Source organism: Carica papaya, unplaced genomic scaffold (genome assembly GCF_054855325.1).
Source record: "Carica papaya isolate Zhongbai unplaced genomic scaffold, ASM5485532v1 h2tg000022l, whole genome shotgun sequence".
In the NCBI taxonomy this organism is placed as follows: Eukaryota; Viridiplantae; Streptophyta; class Magnoliopsida; order Brassicales; family Caricaceae; genus Carica; species Carica papaya.
In genome coordinates this window covers 64606-87967 of record NW_028277153.1, presented here as the reverse complement: position 1 = coordinate 87967, position 23362 = coordinate 64606, and the positions used below count along the sequence as shown (strand labels likewise).

Here is a 23362-nt window from a genome sequence, read left to right as displayed (position 1 = left end):
CCCGAAATAAATCAAATAATTAAACAAATTTATAATTTTAGCGTATTTTTTCAGATACATGCATAATATTCATATTAATAAAAATATTAATTATTTGAGATATTCCGATTAGATCGAGATCTTCAGTGAGGAAAATATTATTCCTTAACGCAATTATCCTAAATTTTAATTTCAAGATTGGAAGAGCATATCCATATGTATTAAATTCTATACAAAAATCTCATTTGAAATCTAGATAAATTTGAGTAGCTAGCTAGCTTAATCTTCCTCCTAACTAGATTGAATTTCCACATATACTACATCAATAATTCTTATGTCATCACTCCATTATGTAAAACAAAACAGAAAAGAAAAGAAGAGAAAAGTGCATTATAATTGCTTAAAATTACATTGAGCATGCAGGTATTTTAATAAATAGTTGTAGCCATGTCAAGAAGGGGGAAGAGAAAAATTAAAGAATGAATAATAGTACTAGTGCAAGATATAAAATATTAAAGAGAAGATTAATTTGAAGAAAATCATAATTCAAAGTAATCCAAGTACATGTATGCATGCAACTCGATGACTACAACTATGATGGTGACAGCTACAATTATTATGATGACTACAACTATTAAGGCGACTACTACGATGAAACTGACAACATATCTTTGTGATGGAATGTAATTGGTTATTTAAAGTACATCTCCAACAACACTCCAAAAAATTTAAAATTAAATATCATAATACTCGATTCCTAAGGGAAGTTAAACCCACTAGACCATATCAGTCCATTATTCTGGTTGTTCTTATGGGTGAATGGCACCATCATCTCCGCTTATTCCCCGTCTGCTCCAGATTGTTGGTGATGTGCTTGCGGGTTCATCCCATCAATGAACCACATCTATAGCTGCTGCAACATCTGCACCGGATGATCCTCCGTGATCTTAGTGAATGTCTCCTTAGGACCCTTCATCACTCCTGCGTCTGTGGCCTCCTGAGGCTGAGGTGACTTCCAGAGTGTTCCAATACTCTTTTGGATTTCTTTGAAGTATTGTTCAATGAGCCAACCCAAATTTTTGAGATTAATAAGGTTGAGTTGGTGGAGGGGCTTCCCGATAAGACTTTGGAATATGATATACGTGATCTCTTTCTCGCGATTGTCCTTGCACTGTTTCTTCAGTTGATCAGTTGCCTTAGCGATCTTTTGGCACAAGAAACTCTCTTGATTCACCATTTTCTTGCTTTGCTCCATCTCGGGCAACCTCTTAAAATCAGAAAGTACGCATTGGGCCCCGAAAGGGGAAGGCCAAACCTCTTGTTTTGAGTCATAGGGGCTGTAAATTATTGCACAGGCTTTGACATCGAAGAGAGTGCTGAGTTCACTCACTTTTTTCATCAATCCCTTATTTCTTTGTTTGAACATGGCTTTTCTTGCAGAGTCGTTAGTGATATAAGCGAGCTTAACGTTCTTTTTAGTCATGGTGTTTTGTCGTGTCTATCCAAGGAGCAAGAGAGTGTATATATAGAATGAGACAAACATTGAATAGTTATTAGTAAGGAATGGGAAGTGGAGCATTTTAATATAGTAGAATATACAATGTAAGGTAAGATGTGGTGCATTTTAAAATTGCAAGGTAAATGTTCAAATTATCTCCAAAAATGTTATGCCTTTAATAGGGGATATGGGAAAATCTTGTCATTTAAGGAGTGTAATTCACAAAATTTAATTAGTAAAATATTGAAAGGCTACACTTATCTAAAATCATCCAATCCTCCCTTTTAATTACAAGTTATTGATTCATTGTAATGCACTTATATACCTACTCTCTCTTGCATTATCCCAGCATGCATTCACACTTGAAATTAATCATACATGGCAACCATACACACCTCCTTATCTTATACACACTCACAGATATTACTCTTAATCATCAACTAATGTGGCCACCTCCTTCCAAATCAAACTTAATTATGTGTCTTGATCTCCTACACCTTCCAACATTTTATTTTTTACTTTTTTAAAAAAGAAACAAAAACCATAGATATATTGTTTTTTATTTGCTTTTATGCATTAATGTCAATATTCATTTTTTTCTAATTCGCAAAAATAAATTTTATTTATAAGAAAAATATGTGATCATCCTTAAAATCAATGCTGGTTTTCTTCATCTTTTAATTTCTTCTGCAAACTTTACACTCCAAAACTTTATTGTTACCAAAGAAAATTTAATTACACATGCACAAGATTTCATAATAATTATACATATAATGTAGGCACATGGTGATTTTTTCTGAACTCCATAATAATTAATTATTTCATTTGGTATGTAGTACATAGAATATGATTATTAGAGCAATTATATATTTGATTTTATCTTTATGGAATACTGTAACACCCAAATTTTATTATTTTTATTTTTTAATTTATTTTAATTTATATTAGAATTTTAGTTTAATTTTTCAATATTTAATTTATAAGGTTTTAATTTAATTTAATTTAATTTAATAAAAATAAAAATAATAAACTATTCATTCACTTAATTTCAAAAAAGCCGTATCTTGCTTAGACCAATAAATAGAGCTGAGGTTATAGTTAAAGCTACTAGTAGAAAACCGAAATAACTAGCTATAGTAGGCATGAAGGGGCTAAATGACCTCCTTACACAACTTTCTCTTCAGTGTGGTGAATTGATAAGCTAAGTAAGAAATAAATTTAAAAAATATCAACAGTCTTGACATTAAAACTATTAAAGATGATTTCACTTATAGTTAAACTCAACTTCAAGCTTAGAGACTTCAATAACTTGGTGAATTAATAAACCTAAGTAAGTAAAGAATCTCGAAAGCATCCACACTTAATTGGATCCAGACCTTCAGAAGACAAGTATTGGTGATTTTGGTGAGTAATAGAGCTTTTATGATAGCTTTACCTAGGATTTTGGCCTAGTGGTGAATCAGGAGATGATAGTTGCTAAGGAGTGAGGAGTATCAAATTGAATAGGAGGATTTTTGTTTAGTTTTGACTATTTCTTTAACCCTCTGGATGGGTTTACGATGCTGTAACATTGGTTCTAATTAGTTAATGAACGAGGCTATTTAGTGTGTATGCATAGGTACCATTAGAACTCATACAATGCTAGTTTACACTAATTCTACTATTTGTATTGAATCACTGTTAAGTTACACATGATGCTCAATTTGACACTTTTCAAGTTTTTACTTTTTCTTATAGGAGACAATTAAAGCTAATATAGAGGGTAAATTAATGAGCATGTTGAATATGGTCATTTTCTTTGATTTCTAACTTATACCTAAGAGAATGAGTAGATATTTAGAGTTGTCTATGGTTATAACAGGTTCACTGAGCTGGTGAATTAACGTGGCATCAAGCTTGCATCAAGGATCTAATACATGGAGTTTTTTCTTTGAAGAAAAGAAAATGAAGGGGATTGGTGGTAGTTATGGCTATAGGAGGATTATGAAAATTATCAGTGTATATATTTAACTTTTCTTGTCTACTTGTACAAGATCTTAATATAGATATAGAGAATGAAATGTAATATGTTCTTGCATGTGTATATGTGTATTGTTAATTTTGATTTGCGGGCCTTGTGAAGATCGAAGAAGATACTAGGTAGTTCTTTGGTTACTTTAAAACTTGTTGTGACTTGGGAACTGATTATTATTGTGTCCATATTAGAAGAGTATAAAAAAAAATACAAGATTACATATGAAATTTTTGCAAATCATTATAATTAGCTAGAGAGCAAGTCTTATATATATATATATGCATAAAGAGAGTCAAAAGAAAAGATGCGCATATATAATTGTCGTACGATGATGGTAATCGAGGAAGTGTTTATGAGTCCGCTTCCTTGCATGCGGCTAATTTATTGTATATATAAAAATAAATATTTCTGTAACTTGTTCATCAGATTGTGGGCTTGAGTTCCAAATCCACATTATCAATTCAAAAATGAATCTCCCTAAAAGTTGAGTTCGGCAGGCGGTAAAAAGGAGAGCAGCTATATATACAGGTATATATATATATATATGTCTTACACTTTTTTGAATATTGAATACTGGGTGAAGAATCTTTTATTTAAATCTTTAATTATATATAGAAGAAAATATATACACACACAAAATATTTTAGTGCATCAAACCATATGTATAGTATACAATTAGAAATAATTTATTCCCATATCTATATTGAAGGAAACTAGGTTACTATGCCAAAGGATTCATTAAATAATTAGGGAGCTAATTAGTTTAATTATAATAATTTTTTTTTAATTGATCTATATGTAAATTAATTATATATATATGTTACATAATTCATTATAATTTCAATATATATGATTATATAATTCACAAAGAAAAAAATTAATTATATGACATGATACAACAAGACCATCAAAAGTTGTGTTTTTCTAGTTGATATTTTTCTTTCTATTGATATTTACCTATACATCATAAAAATTTAGATGCTCACCCTTCAATACGCATATACAAACATCTCAATATATATTTACCTACCTCAACATGTATTCCTTCTATCGCTACCTTATATATTACATGTATATATATATATATGTATATATCAATTCGATCAGACAATAAACATCTGGCCCATACTTGGTTTATAGTTAATTTGCTCGACATGCAAACTTTAATTTGTAAGATTTCAAAATTTTCCATGCAAAATATAATTACTAATTACACTCCAACAGTATTCTAATACCATAAAAACTTAGTTATGATATATATACATAGATATATATTGCGATTAATATTTGTTCTTGTGTTGTGAAATATATACGCCAATTTAGTTGAATAAAAATCATATAAACAATATAATGATCAAACTAGTAAAAGTAGAGAAAAGACATGAGAGGGTAAAAACCAGTATATTTTAGAAATTTAGCATTAAAAAAAAACTATTATTTTTATTTAGATTTGATAGAGTAATAACGAGGACTCAAAGTACAAAACAAGAGATAATTCTAATTTAATCAAATACATTTCTCACATTTATCATAAATATAAACATTAACAGATTAAAAAAAAAAACATTTTAATGTCACAAAATCCCCTATTAATTTACAAAGTAATGGTATATTAATCTGTTGTATTTTTTTAAGTTCAACAATTAGTTCAACAACTTTCTAACTAATACCATTGACTTTTAAAAGTATAAATTTAAATTATTATTAGTATGTAACATGAACTCTGATTTAGAAAAAAATATATATCTATGGTTTTTGTATTTTTTTTTAAAAAGAATTAAAAAATAAAATGGCAGTAACTGTATGACATCAAGACATACAATTTAGTTGGATTAGAAGGTGATGACCATATTAATTGATGGTTAAGATATAATATTTGTGAGTGTGGTTGCCATGTATAATTGACTTCAAGTGTGAATGCATGCTGGGAATAATGTAGAGAGAGTAGGTAGATGCGTGCATTACAGTGAAGCAATAGCTTTTAATTAAAAGAGATGGCCACAATAGAATAATTTTATATAAGTACAGCCTTGCAACAATTTACTGATTATATTTTTTTAATTACATTACCTTAAATCAAAAGATTTTTCCATATCCCCTATTAAAGACATAATATTTTTGGAGATAATTTGGACATTCCACTTGCAGTTTTAGAATACACCACATCTTACCTTATGTAACGGCCCCAGAAATTTAAAAGGAAATGCATATAATAATTTGAGTGCGGAAGTGAAATAAAGGTTAAGGTTAACATCCCTTACACGATAACTTAAAAGTACTAAACATCTACTAGCAGCCTTCTTGCGGATCGGGCTCGGGCTCGAGAACTAGGTCCTCCTGATCTGAAATGGTTAAATAAGGGGTGAGTTACACTAGCCCAGTAAGGACATCACACTATAGTGCCGGCACAGAAGCAAAGGTTGGTAGAAAATAAAAAACAACCAATGGAGCACTAAATTTTAAACCAATACATTCATTAAAAGTAAAACCATTTACTCTTTTTTTTACCATTGGGGAATCTGTGAAAACAACCTATAAAGACAATAACATCATACAGATCATAACTTCATGCACAATCAGTAACATAGGACATATCATAAATTCATATTCATTAACAATAACTAATCATCACCATTTCTCGTTTCACCAGCCTACTAGTATCCATGGGGATCCATAGGGGGTGTCTCCGCTACACGTGAACTCTTTCCCTTAACAATCTCAATTCCAGGGCCGTCTCCATACCCCGTTCGATATGAGCGCCAAGACATTAAACCTCAATACCCCATCCGGTATGAGGGTGAAGTCGGCCATCCCCATACCCCGTCCGGTATGAGACAACGTTCACAGTAGGGTTCCCATTGAACTCGGTCCGTCCACCATCTCCTAGGATATCTAGTGAGATTGTCACCTTATCTGTTTATTAGATCACATCTCCTTCTTGTTTCTCCTTAATCTCCGTTACCAAATTAAACATAATCACATAAACAGTGAACATGCACCTGGTAATACAATCATATCTTAAATCCCAAAATCACACAGTGATCAAGTAAGACAGTAGTACATGCATTTAAAACTCTAAACCAGATACCATCATGCCTTTACAAAAGGAATCCACATAAATCCACAGCAATCCATAATTAATTATGCATATTTATCTAACTTGTACAAATTTATTCAAACTTCACATCTATGATAGGAAATAGGGTGAGGGGTCTTTACCTGATTCGACGCTGAAAACTAAATGGTTACTGCACCTACGGGCGGTCCCTTGGTTCCCTAAATTTTCCTTCAGGAACTGGAACGCGCTAAAGGTACCTACAAATGTCCCAAATAAACCCAAAAATCAGTCCCAGGGCCTACTCGGCCAATTTTGTAAATCCAGCACGGCGGCTCTACCGTGCTTCGGCGATGGCGCCGATGGCTGTGGTGGTGACCCGCCTCGGATTGGCTATTTTCGGCCATTTTTGGTCGAATTCAGCAAAACTTGCATCAATTCCTGCGAGAAAACACACTTAGGGCCCTCGGTGGGCTAAAAAAACATAAAAAACTAAAACTCATCAGCGGTGGGGCTCTCCGGTGAGGCGGCGGGTGGTAGCGGTCGGCTCCCGACGGTTGGGCTGTCTTCCTCGACGAGGGGCTCTGGCAGTTAGGGTTAGGGTTTGAGTGCGAATGGAGTTATTTACACCCATCCGCTTTTGATCTGGGTCGTCCATCGCTTTTGATCTGGACTGTCCGATCGTGATTAAATAGAGAGTGAATCTCGACCGTTCATCACGATTCAATATGGGCCATCCGTACGCGATGCAATCTGAGCCGTCATGCGCAATGCAATCTGGGCCGTCCCTGCGTGTTTTCAATCTAGGCTTTCCGTGCGTGCGGGAATGGATCTCAACCATTCGATCACGCACATGCGGATTGCCCATGTGGCCCCGCTTGGCCTCCCACGTTAGCGTCTCTGCCACCTGTCGCGTCCTGGTTGGTCGGGGCTGTTGACCGGGCATTTGACGTGGCGTAACTTTTATAAATTGTGTTTTGACCTCCGTTTTCTGATTTTTCTTTAAAAAATACCCCCATAACCCAAATTTTCACCCTTTTTCCCCAAAATTATTTTCAAATTAATCCTTAACAAATTTTAACCCTTTTTTTAAATAAATTAAAACAAATTAAATAAATAAACAATTATATTAAAAAATAAAAAAAAATAAAAAAATTTTATTGGGTGTTACACCTTACATGGTATATTCTTCTATATTAAAACACTTCGCCCCCATTCCTTGCTAATGGCTACTCAACCATTGTGTCATTTTATATATACCCCCTCCCGCCCCTTGGGCACACATGACAAAATACCATGACTAGAAAGAAGGTTAAGCTTGCTTATATCACTAACAACTCTGCAAGAAAAGCCACATTCAAGAAAAGGAAGAAGGGGCTAATGAAGAAAATGAGTGAACTTAGCACTCTTTGCGATGTCAAAGTGTAACACCCAATTATTTTTTTTATTTTTATTATTTCTATATAAATATAAATATGTATTAATTGAATTGAATTAAATTTATTTTATTTTAATTTTATTAAATGAAAATAATAGTAATAATAATAATAAAAAGGGTAAAAAAATAATTGAGGATTTAATATGAAAAAATTTTTGGGGAAGAAGGATGAAAATTTTAGTTCTGGGGGTATTTTTGAAAGAAAAATCAGAAAACGGGGTCAAAACACAATTTAGAAAAGTTACGCCATGTCAGCTGCCCGGTCAGCAGTCCTGACCAACCAGGACGCGCCAGGTGGCAAAGACACTAACGCTGGAGGCCACGCGGGGGGAGCCGCATTGGTGATCCACATGCGCAGGATCGAACGGTTGAGATCCATTCCTGTGCGCACAAACGACCCAGATTAAATTGCGATGAACGGTCCAGATTCACTCCCTATTTAATCACGATCGGATGGTCTAGATTAAAAGTGATGGACGGCCCAGATCAAAAGTGGATAGGTATAAATAACTCCATTCGCACCTAAACCCTAACCCTAGCTGCTAGAGCCCCTCGTCGGAGAAAACAGCGCAGTCACCACCCGCCTTCACACTAGAGCAATTTTTGACCGCCAGATGAGGTAAACATTCTACCTTTTACTCAGAATTTGATTTCAAAACTACCCACGGCCAAATCGAAGTGAACAAATTGGCCAATTGGCCGAAAAATGCCGTTGAAGCTCAGCGGCACCGCAGCGGGGTGTTTTAGTTTTTGCCTCCGATGAGGGCCTTCCTGATTCCCGTTCGATGTGATTTTTTCATCATTGTGATCATCATTTCCTCCTCTATAGGTTGACCGGAGCAAAACACCCAACTGCAACGTGAGCCGGAGGATCCACTGCACCGGAATGCCACACTGTAGGTGAGTTTCAGTTTTTTACATTTTTTTGGCCCACCGAGGGCCCTAAGTGTGTTTTCTCACAAGAACCGATGCAAGTTTGGCTGAATTCAGCCGAATAAACCAAAAATAGCCAACCCGAGGCTGATCGCCGCTGCGGGCGATGGCGCCGTCGCCGGAGCACGGCGAAGCCACCGTGCCGGATTTCAAAAATTTGTCGAGTAGGCCCTGGGACTGATTTTGGGTTATTTGGGACATTTGTAAGTACCGTAAGTATGTTTTAGTTCCCGAAGAAAAATTTAGGGAACCCAGGGACTGCCCATAGGCGCAATAACCATTTAGCTTTTCGGTGTCAAATTAAGAAAGGACCCCTCACCCTATTTCCTATCATAGATGTGAAGTTTGAATAAATAATAATGCGGTCTTTTGTACAGGTTAGATAAATATGCATAATTAATTAAGGTTGCTAATGGAGCCAGAACTGGACATTATTCTCTGTCGATTCCTGCTTGATTTATTTTACAAATTAAATGCATTATGGTATCTGCTTTATCTATTCTATGGTTTTAAATGCATGTATTACTGTCTTACTTGACCACTGTGTGATTTTGGAATTTAAGATATGATTGTATTACCGGGTGCATGTTTATTGTTTATGTGATTATGTTTAACTTGGTAACGGGGACTAAGGGAAAACAGATAAGGTGACAGCCTCACTAGATATCCTGGGAGATGGTGGACGGACTGGGTTCATAGGGAACCCTACCGTGAACGTAGTCTCATACCGGATGGGGTATGGAGACTTGGTCAATTAGCGCTTATATCGGACGGGGTATGGGGACGGCCAGCTTCACCCTCATACCGGACGAGGTATTGAGGTTTAATGTCTTGGAACTCATACTGGACGGGGTATGGGGATGGCCCTGCAATTAAGATTGTTAAGGAGAATGGTTCACGTGTAGCGAGGACACCCTTATGGATCCCCATGGATACTAGTAGGCTGGTGAAAATGAGAAACGGTGATAATCACTTATTGTTAATGAATACGGATTTATGATATGTTTTATGTTACTGATTATGCATGAAATTGTGATCTGTATAATATTACTGCTTCTAAAATTTGTTTCCATCAATTCCCCGATGGTAAGAAAAAGGGTAAATGATTTTATTGTAAGTAAATGTAATGGTTTAAATCAACTGCTCCATTGGTTGTTTTGATTTTCTACCAACCTTTGCTTCTGTGATGGTGATATAGTGTGATGTCCTTACTGGGCTAGTGTAGCTCATTCCTTATTTAACTATTTCAGATCAAGAGAACCTGGTTCCCAAGCCCGATCCACAAGAAGACTGCGAGTAGATGCTAGATGCTTTATAGTTTCCTCAATTTTTCTTATTTCTCGTATTTTTTTCAGAGAACTTATTTCGTGATTTTGTATAGTACTTTTAAGTTATTGTGTAAGGGATGTTAAGCTAAATCTTTTATTTCACTTCCGCACTCAGATTATTATAAGTATTTGCTATTGAATTTCCGAGACCGTTACATAAAGCCTGTACAATCATTTATAGCCCTTATGACTCGCAACCAGATGTTTGGCCTTCCCCTCTAGGAGCCCAAAATGTGCTTGCTGACTTTAAGAGGATGCCCGAGATGGAGCAGAGCAAGAAGATGGTGAATCAGGAGAGCTTCCTGTACCAGAGGATCACTAAAGCAATCGACCAACTGAAGAAGAAGCGCAATGATACTCAAGAAAATGAGATAACGGATATCATGTTCCAAAGTCCTACTAGGAAGTCCCTCTACCAACTCAACTTTATTAATCTATACGATTTGGGTTGGCTCATCGAACAACACCTCAAAGAAATCCAAAAGAGCATGGAAACACTCAGCAAGTCACCTTAGCCTCAGGAGGCAATAGACAAAGGAGTGATGAAGGGTCCTGATGAGACTTTCATCAAATCGAAGAGGATTCTACAGTGCAGACACTGCCAGAATAATGGATTGGTATGGTCCAGTGTGTTTAATTACTCTTAGAAATTGAGAATTATGATATCTGATTTTGAATTTTTTTGGGTGTTATTGAGGATGTACTTTAAATAACAAATTAAATTCCACCATAGAGATATGTTGTTAGTTTCTTAGTCGTCATAGTCATCGTCTAAATAGTTGTAGTCATCATAATAGTTGTAACTGTCATCCTCACAGACATAGTCGTCGGGTCACATACATTCATGTACTTAGATTACTTTGTGTTATGATTTTCTTTAAATTAATCTTCACCTCAATAATTTAAATTTTCTGTGCTAGTGCTACTCTTCATTCTTTAATTTCTCCCTTTTCCCAGCTTGACGTGGCTGTACTACTATTTGTTAAAATATATGCGTGCTCAATATAAATTTATGCTATCAGAATGCCCTTTTCTCTTCTTTCTTTTCTTTTTTTTATACTCAATTCAGAGAGTGCAGAAACATTGTTGATGCACTATATGTAGAAATTCAGTTTAGTTAGGAGGAAGATTAAACTCGCTAGATACTCAAATTTATTTAGATTTCAAATGAAAGTTTTGTATAGAATTTAATAAATATGATGCGTTCTTCAGATCATAGAATTAAAATTTGGGATAATGGCATTGAGGAATAATATTTTCCTCAAAGAAAATTCCGATATAATCCGAATATCTAAAACAGTTAATATTGTGATTAATATGAAATTTAAATATAATTCTAAAAATTTTATTTTAGTCAAAACATGCAATATTTTAAATAACTCAAATATATTGGAGAATCCCTGATGATAATAAATAGAATTTCGTGATGCAATTATTATGTTCAGAATATAGAAAATAACTGAAATAAATAATTCTCGAACTCAACAATCTGTGAATAGCTAATTAGTACTTTACGCAAGAAGAAATGTATAATATATACATATACATATACATATTTAAATATATACAATCATATAGAATAATAAATACAGAAAAATATTTTTGACGGCTAATTTCAAACAATTTTAGCAATTAGTATTTTGAATTTCTTTTACACATATAAATACTCAAAAATCAATTATATAAAGTCTCTTGCTATTAAAGAAAATGTTACTGACATAAAACAATACCATATTTAACTCCAGTGACATAAATTACTAATTCAAAATTTTTTTAATATTATAGTATGTTACTGTAGTATCAGTAGTATGATGTTGCAATTAATTCTTAAGAATAATTACCAGTATTTAACCTTTATTAGTGGGATCACTTATTCAAAACAAATTTATACTTTTGCGATAACAGTTTCAAAAATTCATAAGACACAATAGAAGTACTTTTTAAAAAATGAAGATAGATGTAATAAGGATGCTCGAGATAGAGCAAAACAAGAAGATGGTGAATCAAGAGAGCGTCTTACGCCGAAGGATCACCAAGGCAACTGATCAATTGAAGAAATAGTGCAAGGAAAATAAAGATCTTGCGCATATCATGTTCCAAGATCTTATCGGGAAGCCCCTCCACCAACTCAACCTCATTGATCTTAAATTATCTGGGTTGGCTCATGGAACAAAACCTCAAAGAAATAAAATAGAGTATTGAAACACTCTGGAAGTTACCTCAACCTTAGGAGGCCACAGTCGCAGGAGTGATGGAGGGTTGTAGGGGTCAGACATTCACTAAGATCAGGGAGGATCATCCTGTGAAAAGTTGCAGCAACTACAGACGTGGTTCGTTGACGGGATGAACCTGCAAGCACAGCAGCAACCTCATTGAGCATACGAGGAACATGTACAAATGATGGTCCCATTCACAAATAAAAACAACCTAAATAATTGACTGATATGATCTAGTGCCCTTAGGAATCGAGTATTATGATATTTAATTTTAAATTTTTTGGATTGTTGTTGGAGATGTGCTTTAAATAACCAATTACATTCCACTACAAAGATATGTTCTCAGTTTTTTAGTCGTCGTAGTCGTTGTCTCAATAGTTGTAGTCATAATAATAGTTGTAACTGTCATCATCATAGTCGTAGTCATCGAGTCGCATGCACAAATGTACTTGGATTTCTTTGCGTTAGGATTTTCTTCAGATTAATCTTCTCTTTAATATTTTATATCTCTTGTACTATTATAACTCTTCGTTCTTTAATTTCTCTCTTCCCCCTACACTCTCAATGTAATTTTAAGCTATCATAATGCCCTTTTCTCTTCTTTCCTTTTCTATTTTTTTTTACAAAATGGAGCGATGAAATAAGCATTGTTGATGTAGTATACGTAGAAATTCAGTCCAGATAGGAGGAAGATTAAGCTAACTAGCTGCTCAAATTTATTTAGATTTCAAATGAGATTTTTGTATAGAATTTAATACATATGGATACGCTCTTCCAATCTTTAAATTAAAATTTAGGATAATGGCATTAAGGAATAATATTTTCCTCAAAGAAAACCTCTATCTAATCGAAATATCTCAAATAATTAATATTTTTATTAATATGAATATTATGCGTGTATCATGAAAAATATGCTAAAATTATAGATATGTTGTTTAATTATTTCGTTCGATTTATTTCAGGTTATATTAACTTATAGATATATAGAATAATCTATCTTTGTTCTCTATATTTTAAAAGACAAAGAAATTATAGTCACATATACACTACCAATTTAGAGCATTGATGAGAAGTATATGTGTACACTTGCAACTAGCTCCTTTATGCAGTTTGGATAGTATCTTGTTTAATTTTCTAAATATGTCATATTATTGTGATGTAATAGCAATGTTGTCTAAATAGCAAATAGAATAAGTATTGCTTTATATGTATACACACAAATATATACTCTTTAACTGTTTTCTGTTATTTATATGCACACCAGCATGCAATCTATAGCATATTGTAATTATCTTAAAGGTTGGAATCAGTAATGGATGATGGGGTGTTTCCTTCTAATTGTTTTTTGAACATGACTTTGCCTTCTTCTTGTTTTCTCAATCTTTGTTGCAGTTGTCGGATGTATTGTTGACGGTACTTCTCGTTGTGTTTATAGTGGTTAATTACAGTTGATAAATTTTATTTCAATTTTTTTTAAAAAAAGTTAATTATCTTATAGGCAAATATGGATTGTTGAGGTTCAGTTAGCATATATTTTAAAACTATACTAGTATCATTTTTTTTATTAAAGGGAGACAACACCTTTATATTATTATTGCATAAAATTGGCAGGAAATATATCTTTGATTTCTTTAGGAGTTTTTTGGCTATTACATAAGTCAATACAAAAGTAATCATATATATTACTTTAATTATTATATTTTAAAATTAAATTACACTAATCGTTCCTTAACAATATGTATAGTATTTCCTCTCTTTATAAAAAATTTTGGATTCAAATTGTACATTCTCATATATTATCTTTAGGAGATCGTGCTAACTAATTAATTAAATGTATGAATTGTCACTATAGAGATTTAAATCCTAAATTTTATTTTTATTTTTTAGAATTAATATTTTTTTTGAGAAGTAATATAGCTCTTAACAATAATGCGCAGATTCACAAAACCAGCCATAAGTTATGCCTATATGCCAAAACCATCCACTAGCATCATCTAAAATACATGAGACCTTAGAGTATGAAACAAGAGCATCATATAAAAAGTGACATAAGCAACCATAAAATAGTCTACTCTACATAACACATCTAAAACAACTTATAGATTGTGAGAATTGGAGCAAGCGTTTTGTTGTGATTGGATGTCTATAAGCCCTAACATTTTCTACATTTGTTTTTCGCTATATGTGCACTAAAAAGAAAAAAAACAACTAAAAGTAAACATATTGTTGGGACCATGACAAAGATTTTTACGGTTGAAATGCAAACTATCTTAATTAGAGGACTATATTAGAAATTTACCAAAGCAATATCAATTTTCTATATGAAAAAAATGGGATGCTTAGTACAAAGGATGGGTGACCTATTTATATGCAATTATTATTGCCTAATTATAAGCAATATAGATCTTCCATTTCATTGCCATGGTTTACTGCCTTAAGACAAGTAATTTCAAGTTTTTTTTCTCTCCCTCTCTCTCTATTTAACTAACCCCAAATATATAGGGAAAATTAATTAAATATTCTAGCAATCTTCCCGTTCATTTCATTTTTTTACACACCTACACATATAAGAGAGAGTAGATATATACGTGCATTACAGTGCAGCATTAGCTTTTAATTAAAAAAGATGGTTGGGATTGAATGGTTTTATAAAAGTGCAACCATGCAACAATTCACTAATTAAATTTAGTAAATTACATTACCTTTAATCATAAGATCATTCCATATGTCCTATTAAAAACATAACATTTCTAGATATGATTTGGGCAGTCCATTTGTAGTTTTAATCCAACCTTACATGGTATATTCAATGTTCCACTTCACATCCATTACAAAAAAATCTTCAACCCTTGTCTCATTCTATATTTATACCATCTTGCTCTTTGTCCAGACATGACCAAATAGCATGATTATAAAGAAGGTTAAACTTGCCAATATCACTAACAACTCAGCCAGAAAAGCCACTTTTGAGAAAAGGAAGAAGGGGTTGATGAAGAAAGTGAGTGAACATGTAAAACATATGTGCTGATTGAGAACAAAACACAAATGTCCTTACTTGAGTTTTGCCATCTATACATGCTTTTTCAATATAAAACCATTATAGGCTCTCTCATTCTTTTTTCTGTTGAAGATATACATGAAAAGGGCACCCAGATACACAAACATATGGAGAGAAAATAGATATATGTGATCTCATGTCTTTATTTTATATAAAGTTTATGTTTTTAAAAAACGTGATGGGTAGGGTAGAATTATAATTAACAAATCAGCTGAATTATTTCAAAAAAGAAAGAAAGCAATCTTATCATTAGTGTAGTAGATTTATTAGTTGCACTTATTTGATTGAAAGCAAAGATACATAATTCTCTTCTTATTTTCCTTCTTTCATATGCTTTATTATGTATTTTAAATATTTTTCAGCATATATGATCTTCAAATAAATCTTTTTTTCAAAATAACTACTGATTGTTTACTACAGCTTCATGAAAAAAATATCAGTTTTGATATGTATAAAGAATGAAAAACATGAAAGCCCGATTGCATATAGTAACTAATTCTCTACTAAATGTATATAATTGTTGTGATATAGAGACATATTTTGACTTTAATAATTGTAATTAAAATATTCTTCCATAAAGAAAAAATCAAATAAAACATGCACTCTAATAATCATATTCTACATACTGCATACAAAATCAAATAATGCAGGAGAGAGTAGATATACAGATTGACTATAGTGAAACATTAGATCTTAACTAAAAGGGACAGTCATGATTAAAGGAATTTTGTATAAGTGGATTCCTGCAACAACTCACTAATTAAATTTTGTGAAACATTTCCTTAAATCAAAATATTTTTCCATATTCCCTATTAAAGACATAGCATTCTGGAGATGATTTCGACACTCCACTTCCAGTTTTAGAATGCAGTACATCTAACCTCACATGGTATATTCAATGTTTCACTCCCCATCCTTTACTAATATTGTTTAACCCTTCTTTCATTCTATATATACCCATTCCCTCTCTTAAGCCATATATAATAAAAGACAAAAAGTAGAAAGAAAATTAAGTTTGGCTATATCACCTAATGACCCCACAAAAAAAACCACATTCAAGAAAAGGAAGAAGGGGCTGATGAAGAAAGTGAGCGAACTTAATAGTCTCTACAACGTTAAAGCCTATGCATTCATTTACAGCCCCTATGACTCGCAACCAGAGGTTTGGCCTTCTCTTCTAGTAACCTAACGCGTGCTTGTTGACTTTCAAAGGATGCTCGAGATGGGAGCAGAATAAGAATTTGATGAATCGAGATAGCTTTTTACACTAAAGGATCACCTAGACAGCTGACTAATTGAATAACTAGTGCAAGGATAATTGCGAGAAGGAGATCACGTAGTTGATGCTCCAAAGTCTTATCAGGAATTCCCTCCACCAACTCAACCTCATTGATCTCAACGATTTGGGTTGGCTCATCGAACAACACCTTAAAGAAATCCAGAATAGGATAAAAACACTTAGCAAGTCACTTCAACCTTAGCAGGCCACCAGACGAAGGAGTCATGAAGGGCCCTCAGCAGATGCAGCTCAAATCAAGGAGGATTCTCAGGCACAAGAGCTGCAGCAGCCGCAGGTGTGGTTCGTTGATAGGATGAACTCGTAAGTACAGCAATAGTTTCATGTAGGGTTTGCTAGTGGGGAACAGGCGAAGATGATGATGTCATTCACGGATAAGAACAACCAGAATAATGGACTGATATGGTACAACAGGTTTAATTACCCTCAAGAATCGAGTATTAGGATGTTTAGTTTTTAATTTTTTTTAAGTTGTTGGAGATGTACTTTAAATAACTGATTACAATCCACCATATAGATAGGTTGTCAGACCTATAGCCGTTGTCTTAATAGTTGTAGTTGTTGTCGTCATAGTCGTACGGGCATGTTCATGGCACAACGATCCGTGCTGGTGCGCATTTGCGCATAGGGTCTGTGTGTGGGAGTGCCACTACACTCCAAGTAGCTGCACATTGCAACAAGCCTTGCGCGTCGTGTTGACCTAGCAGGCTTCTACTGATGCTGAGGTGTCTTCGCAGATGTGCTCCCCATACTGCAGATGCGGGTAAGAGGGTAAATTCCCTCGAGCACAAGGTAAAATAAATAAATAAAATCTATAATTCGATAAACTAAGTAAATTTTGGACAAATTGGTATTTTAAAAATATTGGTATAAATTTGAAATTTGGTATAGCAAAAAATGATGTGGTTAATTTAAAAGAATAAATCTAATAAAATTAATAAAATCTTAAAATTCTAAGAATAATTTTATAAATTAAAAACTTGTAAGAAAGAAATTTTAAATCTATAAATAATTATAAAAAGATGAGAATTAACATTTTAAAAAACTTGAAATTAAAAGACTAAAGGAAAAATAACACAACAATAAAAGAATCTAAAAAGTTAACTAATAAAATAAAGAGTCAAAATTTAACAAACACAAAGTGTAACGACCCCGAAAATTTAAAAGGAAATGTATATAAAGAATATAAGTGCGGAAGCGAAATAAAAGGTTCTGGTTAATATCCCTTACACAATAACTTAAAGGTACTAACAATACCAAAAATAAGTCCTCTAAAGGAAAATACTGGAAATGAAAGACTATAAAAGAAACTAATAAATATCTAGGTATCTACTCGCCGTCTTCTTATAGATCGGGCTTAGGAACCAAGTCCTCCTGATATGAAATGGTTAAGGAATGAGCTACACTAACCCAGTAAAGACATCACACTATATCACTATCCCGGACGTAAAGGTTGGTAGAAAACCAAAAACAACCAATGGAGCACAAGTTTCAAGTAAATTTACTTATCAATAATCAAACCATTTACCGTCCACTTACCTCAGTGGGATTTATAAAAATGACCCATGGAAACGATAACATCATCGATATCATAAATTCATGCATAATCTGTAACATAGTACATGTCATACTTTTATATTTCAATCATCAAACAATAGTTGCCCCCTTTTTATCAGCCTACTAGTATCCGTGGGGATCCATAGGGGTCCCCGCTACCCGTGAACCATTCCCTTGACAAACTAAATTTCCAAGGCCGTCCCCATACCCCGTTCGGTATGGGTGCCAAACAATAAACCTCAATACCCCGTCTGGTATGAGGGTGAAGCGGACCGTCCCCATACCCCGTTCGGTATAAGCGCCAAAATATTTAAAGTCTCTATACCCCATCCGGTATCGGACAACATTCTCGGTAGGGTTCCCTATGGACCCAGTCCGTCCACCATCTCCCAAGATATCTAGTGAGACTGTCAACTTATCCATTTATCAATTCACATACCTTTTCTATTTTTTTCTTAGTTTTCCGTTTCTCACATAAAGATGAATACTTAAATAAGTAACGAGCATCCAACAAGGCAAGCATATCATCAGATTCACAAAATCAAGCCATAATGAAGTAAACAGTGATTCATGCATTCAAAACCATAAAATAAATAAATCAGATACCATACTGCATTTAGACTGTAAAATAAATCAAACAGGAACTGACAGAGAAATATGTCCGATTCGGGCTCCATTAGCAACTGTAATAATTATGTATATCTATTTAATTCATACAAATATAGTTTTATCATTTATTAGACTTTAATCCTGTGATAGGAAATAGGGTGAGGGGTCTTTACCTGATTCGAAGTCAAAGACCGGATTTTCACTGCGCCTACAGGCAGTCCCTAGGTTCCCTGAATTTTTTATCCGGAAACTGAAACACACTTACGATATCTACACATGTCCCAAATAACTCAAAAATTAGACCTAAGGCCTATTCGGCATATTTTGGCATTTCGGCACGGCGGCTCCACCGTGCTCCGCCTTGCGGTGGTGATCCGCCTCGGGTTGGCCATTTTTGGCCGAATTTGGCCTAACTTGCATTGGTTCCTGTGAGAAAACATCCCTAGGACCCTCGGTGGGCCGAAAAAACACCAAAAACTAAAACTTACCAGCGGCAGGGCTCTCCGGTGCGACAGCTCCTCTAGCTCGAGTCGTAATTTGGTGTTTTGTTCCGGTTAACCTGTAGAGGAAGGAATGGTGGTCACAATAATGGAAAAATTACATCGAACGGGAATCGAAAAGGGCTTCATCGGAGGCAAAAATTGAGAAAATCCACGGCGGCACCGTTGGGCTTCGATGGTGTTTTTGCTCTAATTTAGCCATAGGTGGGTTCAACATCGAAATCTGAGCCAAAGAAAAAAAAATTTACCTCGTTTGGCGACTGGAAATTGCTCCGGTGTGGCGGCGGGTGGCGGCGGTCGGCTCCCCAGCGGCTGGGCTGTCTTCTCCGGCGAGGGGCTCTGGCGGCTAGGGTTAGGGTTTGGGTGCAGATGAGATCTATTTATAACAATCCGCTTTTAATCTGAGCCATCCATCGCGATTTAATCTGGACCATCCGATCGTGATTAAATAGGAAATTAATCTGGACCGTTCATCACGATGCAATCTAGGCCGTCCATGCGCGATTCAATCTAGGCTGTCCGTGCGCGTGTAATCTGAGCCATCGGCATGCGCTTTTGATTTGGGCCGTCCGTGCACGCGCGAACGGATCTCAGCCGTTCGATCGCGCACACATAGATCGCCCACGTGGCTCCCTTCTGCGTGGCCTCTCGAGTCAGGTCTTTGCCACATGGCATGTCCTGGTTGGCCGGGGCTATTACCGGGCTGCTGACATGGCACAATTTTTTTTAAATTGCATTTTAACCCCTGGTTTTTAATTTTCTTTTCAAAAATACCCCTAGAACCCAAATTTTCACCACTTTTTTCCAAAATTGTTTTCAATTAAATCCCTAAAATAATTTTACCCCTTTTTATTATTATTATTATCATTATTTCTATTTAATTAAATTAAACTAAATTAAAACCATATATTATTACATAATAAATCATTATATTCATATAAAAATTACAAAAAATTAAAATAAAATAATACTAATAATAATAATAAGAATTGGGGTGTTACACAAAGTCTAGTTAAATCTGGTTTACCATATTTCTTTTAAGGGAAATTTGATTTTGATTATTTTTTCTGAAATCGCTAGAATATGGGTGCCGGTTTTGGTCCCTTAACGAAACAGTAGTTCAGTTGTCCTTGAGACTCTGAATGATTTGATATTCATGCTGTAACAGCCCACGGTAATTCATAATGAACTGTATATTAAAAATATCAAATGCGGAAGCGAAGTCAAAATTCGATTAACATCCCTTACACTAAAACCAAAACGTGCTCAAAATATAAAAGATTAACTAACTAAAGAGAAATTCGAAGTAAAAGCTATGGATATGACTATGGAGTCTTTAGGCATCCCCTTCGTCATCTTCTTGCGGAACGGGCTCGGGAACAATGTCCTCCTGAACTGAAATGATTAAATAAGGAATGAGCTACACTAGCCCAGTAAAGACATCACAATATCTCGCCGTCACGGAAGTAAAGGTGGGTAGAAAACACAAAAAGACCAATGGAGCATAATTTACAATAAACCTATTTATCAGTAATAAAACCTTTACCATTCACTTATCTCGGTGAGATTCATAAAACAATATACATTATCATCATTATGAAATCATATAAACTATGTAACATAATACTTATCACATCTTTGTAATTCAATCATCACACAATCACTTTTCCTCATTCACCAGCCTACTAGTATCCATGGGGATCCATAGGGGTTCCGCTACCCGTTACCCTTAATACTTGTAATCAGATTTCAGGGCCGTCCCCATACCTCGTCCGGTATGGGTGCCAAAACTATAAACCTCAATACCCCGTCTGGTATGAGGGTGAAACGGGCCATCCCCATACCCCGTCCGGTATGGGCGCCAAAACACATAAGATCTCCATACCCCGTCCGGTATGAGAGATCACAATCCCGGTACGGACCCGGTCCGTCCACCATCTCCCAGAATATCTAGTCAGGCTGAGCACATCACACAATTATCAATTTATATAACCTTTCATTCCCCTTTTTCCTCAGTCAGTATAATCAATTCACACGCAAACAAGCAAATAGTAATTTATGCCAAGCAAGACAACATACAGCATTGATTTCTCAGTCATTCAACCCATAATCAATAAAACAGTAATATATGCACACAAAATTATGAAATGAAAACATCAGACCTCATACTGCATTTAAAACCGTAAAATAGGCCAAACAACAGCTAACCGACAAACACACCAGACTCGGGCTCCATTAGCGACCTTAAACAATTTCACACATCTGTTGATTCATGAAATACCGTTTTATCATTTATTGAACTTTAATACCGTGATAGGAAATAGGGTGAGGGGTCCTCACTCGTTTTGGGGTCCGAATGCGGCTTAACGGTGCGCCTACAGGCTGTCCCTAATTTTCCCTGAATTTTTTCGGGAAACTGAAACGCACTAACGGTACCTGCACGCGTTCCAAAAAATCTCAAATTAGGCACAGGGCCCCTTTTTGGCCAATATTGCAATTCTGGCACGGCGACTCCCCCGTGCTCCGGCGGCGGTGATTCGCCTCGGGTTGGCCGTTTTTGGCCGTTTCCGGCCAAATTCGGCCACACTTGCATCGGTCCCTACGATAAAACAACCCTAGGGCCCTTGAGAAGCCAAAAAATTACGGAAAACCGAAGCTTACCGGCGGCGGTGCTCTCGGGTGCGACGGCTCTCCGGTGAGGTTCGTGCTTTGGTGATTCGGCTCCGATCAATTGTGCAATGAAGGTTGGGTCTCGGTGATGATAAGCTGCAATGTATATGATTGCCGCTCGAAAATTAAGGACAGTAGAGAGAGAGCTTCTTCTGTGACAGAGATGGCCTAAGCTGCTTGGAGTCGCGCTGAAGAAAATACAGAGATGGGTGATATTTGTGCTTATGTCAATAAGTAGAGGCCAGTAATTGGTTCTACGAGTAGAAGGAAAATAAAGAATGAGAAGAACAATTTGAGGGGATTTTTCTAAGTATTTTGCGAAGAGTCCATGGAGAATATGAGCTCTCTCTCTCTTCTCGGCCTCCTCTCTCTCTCTACGCCCCTTTAGCCTCAAGGATTCCTCCTTTCTCTTTTTTTGAGTTTCGTTCTTTATAGTGGAGCGAAGCTGTTTAGATCAGCATCCCCGCACTGAAGATTCTCCAAAAATCACGAAAACCCATTTCTTCCCGCTCGCGACGTGCACGTCCTTCCTTCCTTCTTCTTCTCCCGTTTTCTGCGCCACTACGCTGCTTATAGTGGAGCGAAGCTGTTTAGATCAGCATCCTCGCACTGAAGATTCTCCAAAAATCACGAAAACCCATCTCTTCCCGCTCGCGACGTGCACGTCTTTGCTTCCTTCTTCTTCTCCCGTTCTCTGCGCCACCACGCTTTTTTTTTTTTTTTGGCTGGATAAATAATTAATGAGGAAATTACAAAAATGCCCACGTTCTGGGCGTTACACATGCTCTAGGGCTCAAGGGCATGAATGGTGGCAACTTGAGAGACCTGAGAGATTTATATTTGTATTTAATATTTATGAATGTATGTTTGTATTTATTTAATAACAAGGCATGACTAATTGATATCCCGTTTGCCCTCTCTAGAAATAGGTGTAAGCGGCTGACCATGTAGGTTTGCAATCAGTGTAATATAAATTAGATAATAAATTAGTATTAAAAACATTGTGTCAAAAGATAAGTTTCATCCTGCGTGCGTGAGTTGTGTAAACCCATTGAATACAGTGTTGAGCGTCTTCATGAGGATTCGTATGAATTCGACATTTGATTTGGATATGAATATTTGGTGATAACTTTTGATTTGAATTTGTTAATTGAAATTATAATTAATTTTTTATTAAACGTACATTAATGAGTATTTTAAAATGTATTTG

General features: G+C 35.2%; 1 protein-coding gene and 1 pseudogene across 1 annotated transcript; one reads left to right on the top strand and one right to left on the bottom strand.

Annotated features, from left to right (window-relative positions):
• Positions 1-364: 364 nt before the first annotated feature.
• LOC110826177 (agamous-like MADS-box protein AGL80 pseudogene) lies at positions 365-1462 on the bottom strand (annotated as a pseudogene).
• Positions 1463-7786: 6324 nt separating this feature from the next.
• Positions 7787-11079, top strand: LOC148239679 (agamous-like MADS-box protein AGL80). Its single transcript, XM_088212210.1, has 2 exons — positions 7787-7970; positions 10394-11079. The coding sequence occupies exons 1-2, from the start codon at positions 7843-7845 to the stop codon at positions 10758-10760; spliced, it is 495 nt and encodes a 164-aa protein (XP_088068336.1). The 5' UTR covers positions 7787-7842; the 3' UTR covers positions 10761-11079.
• Positions 11080-23362: the final 12283 nt, after the last annotated feature.

What these genes read in the sequence shown, in the direction of transcription:
- LOC148239679 (XM_088212210.1), top strand. Translation starts at nt 7,843, where the DNA reads ATGACTAGAAAGAAGGTTAAGCTTGCTTATATCACTAACAACTCTGCA. An exon ending in ACTCTTTGCGATGTCAAAGT is followed by an intron (nt 7,971 to 10,393) that starts GTAACACCCAAT and finishes TGAATTTCCGAG; the next exon opens with ACCGTTACATAAAGCCTGTA.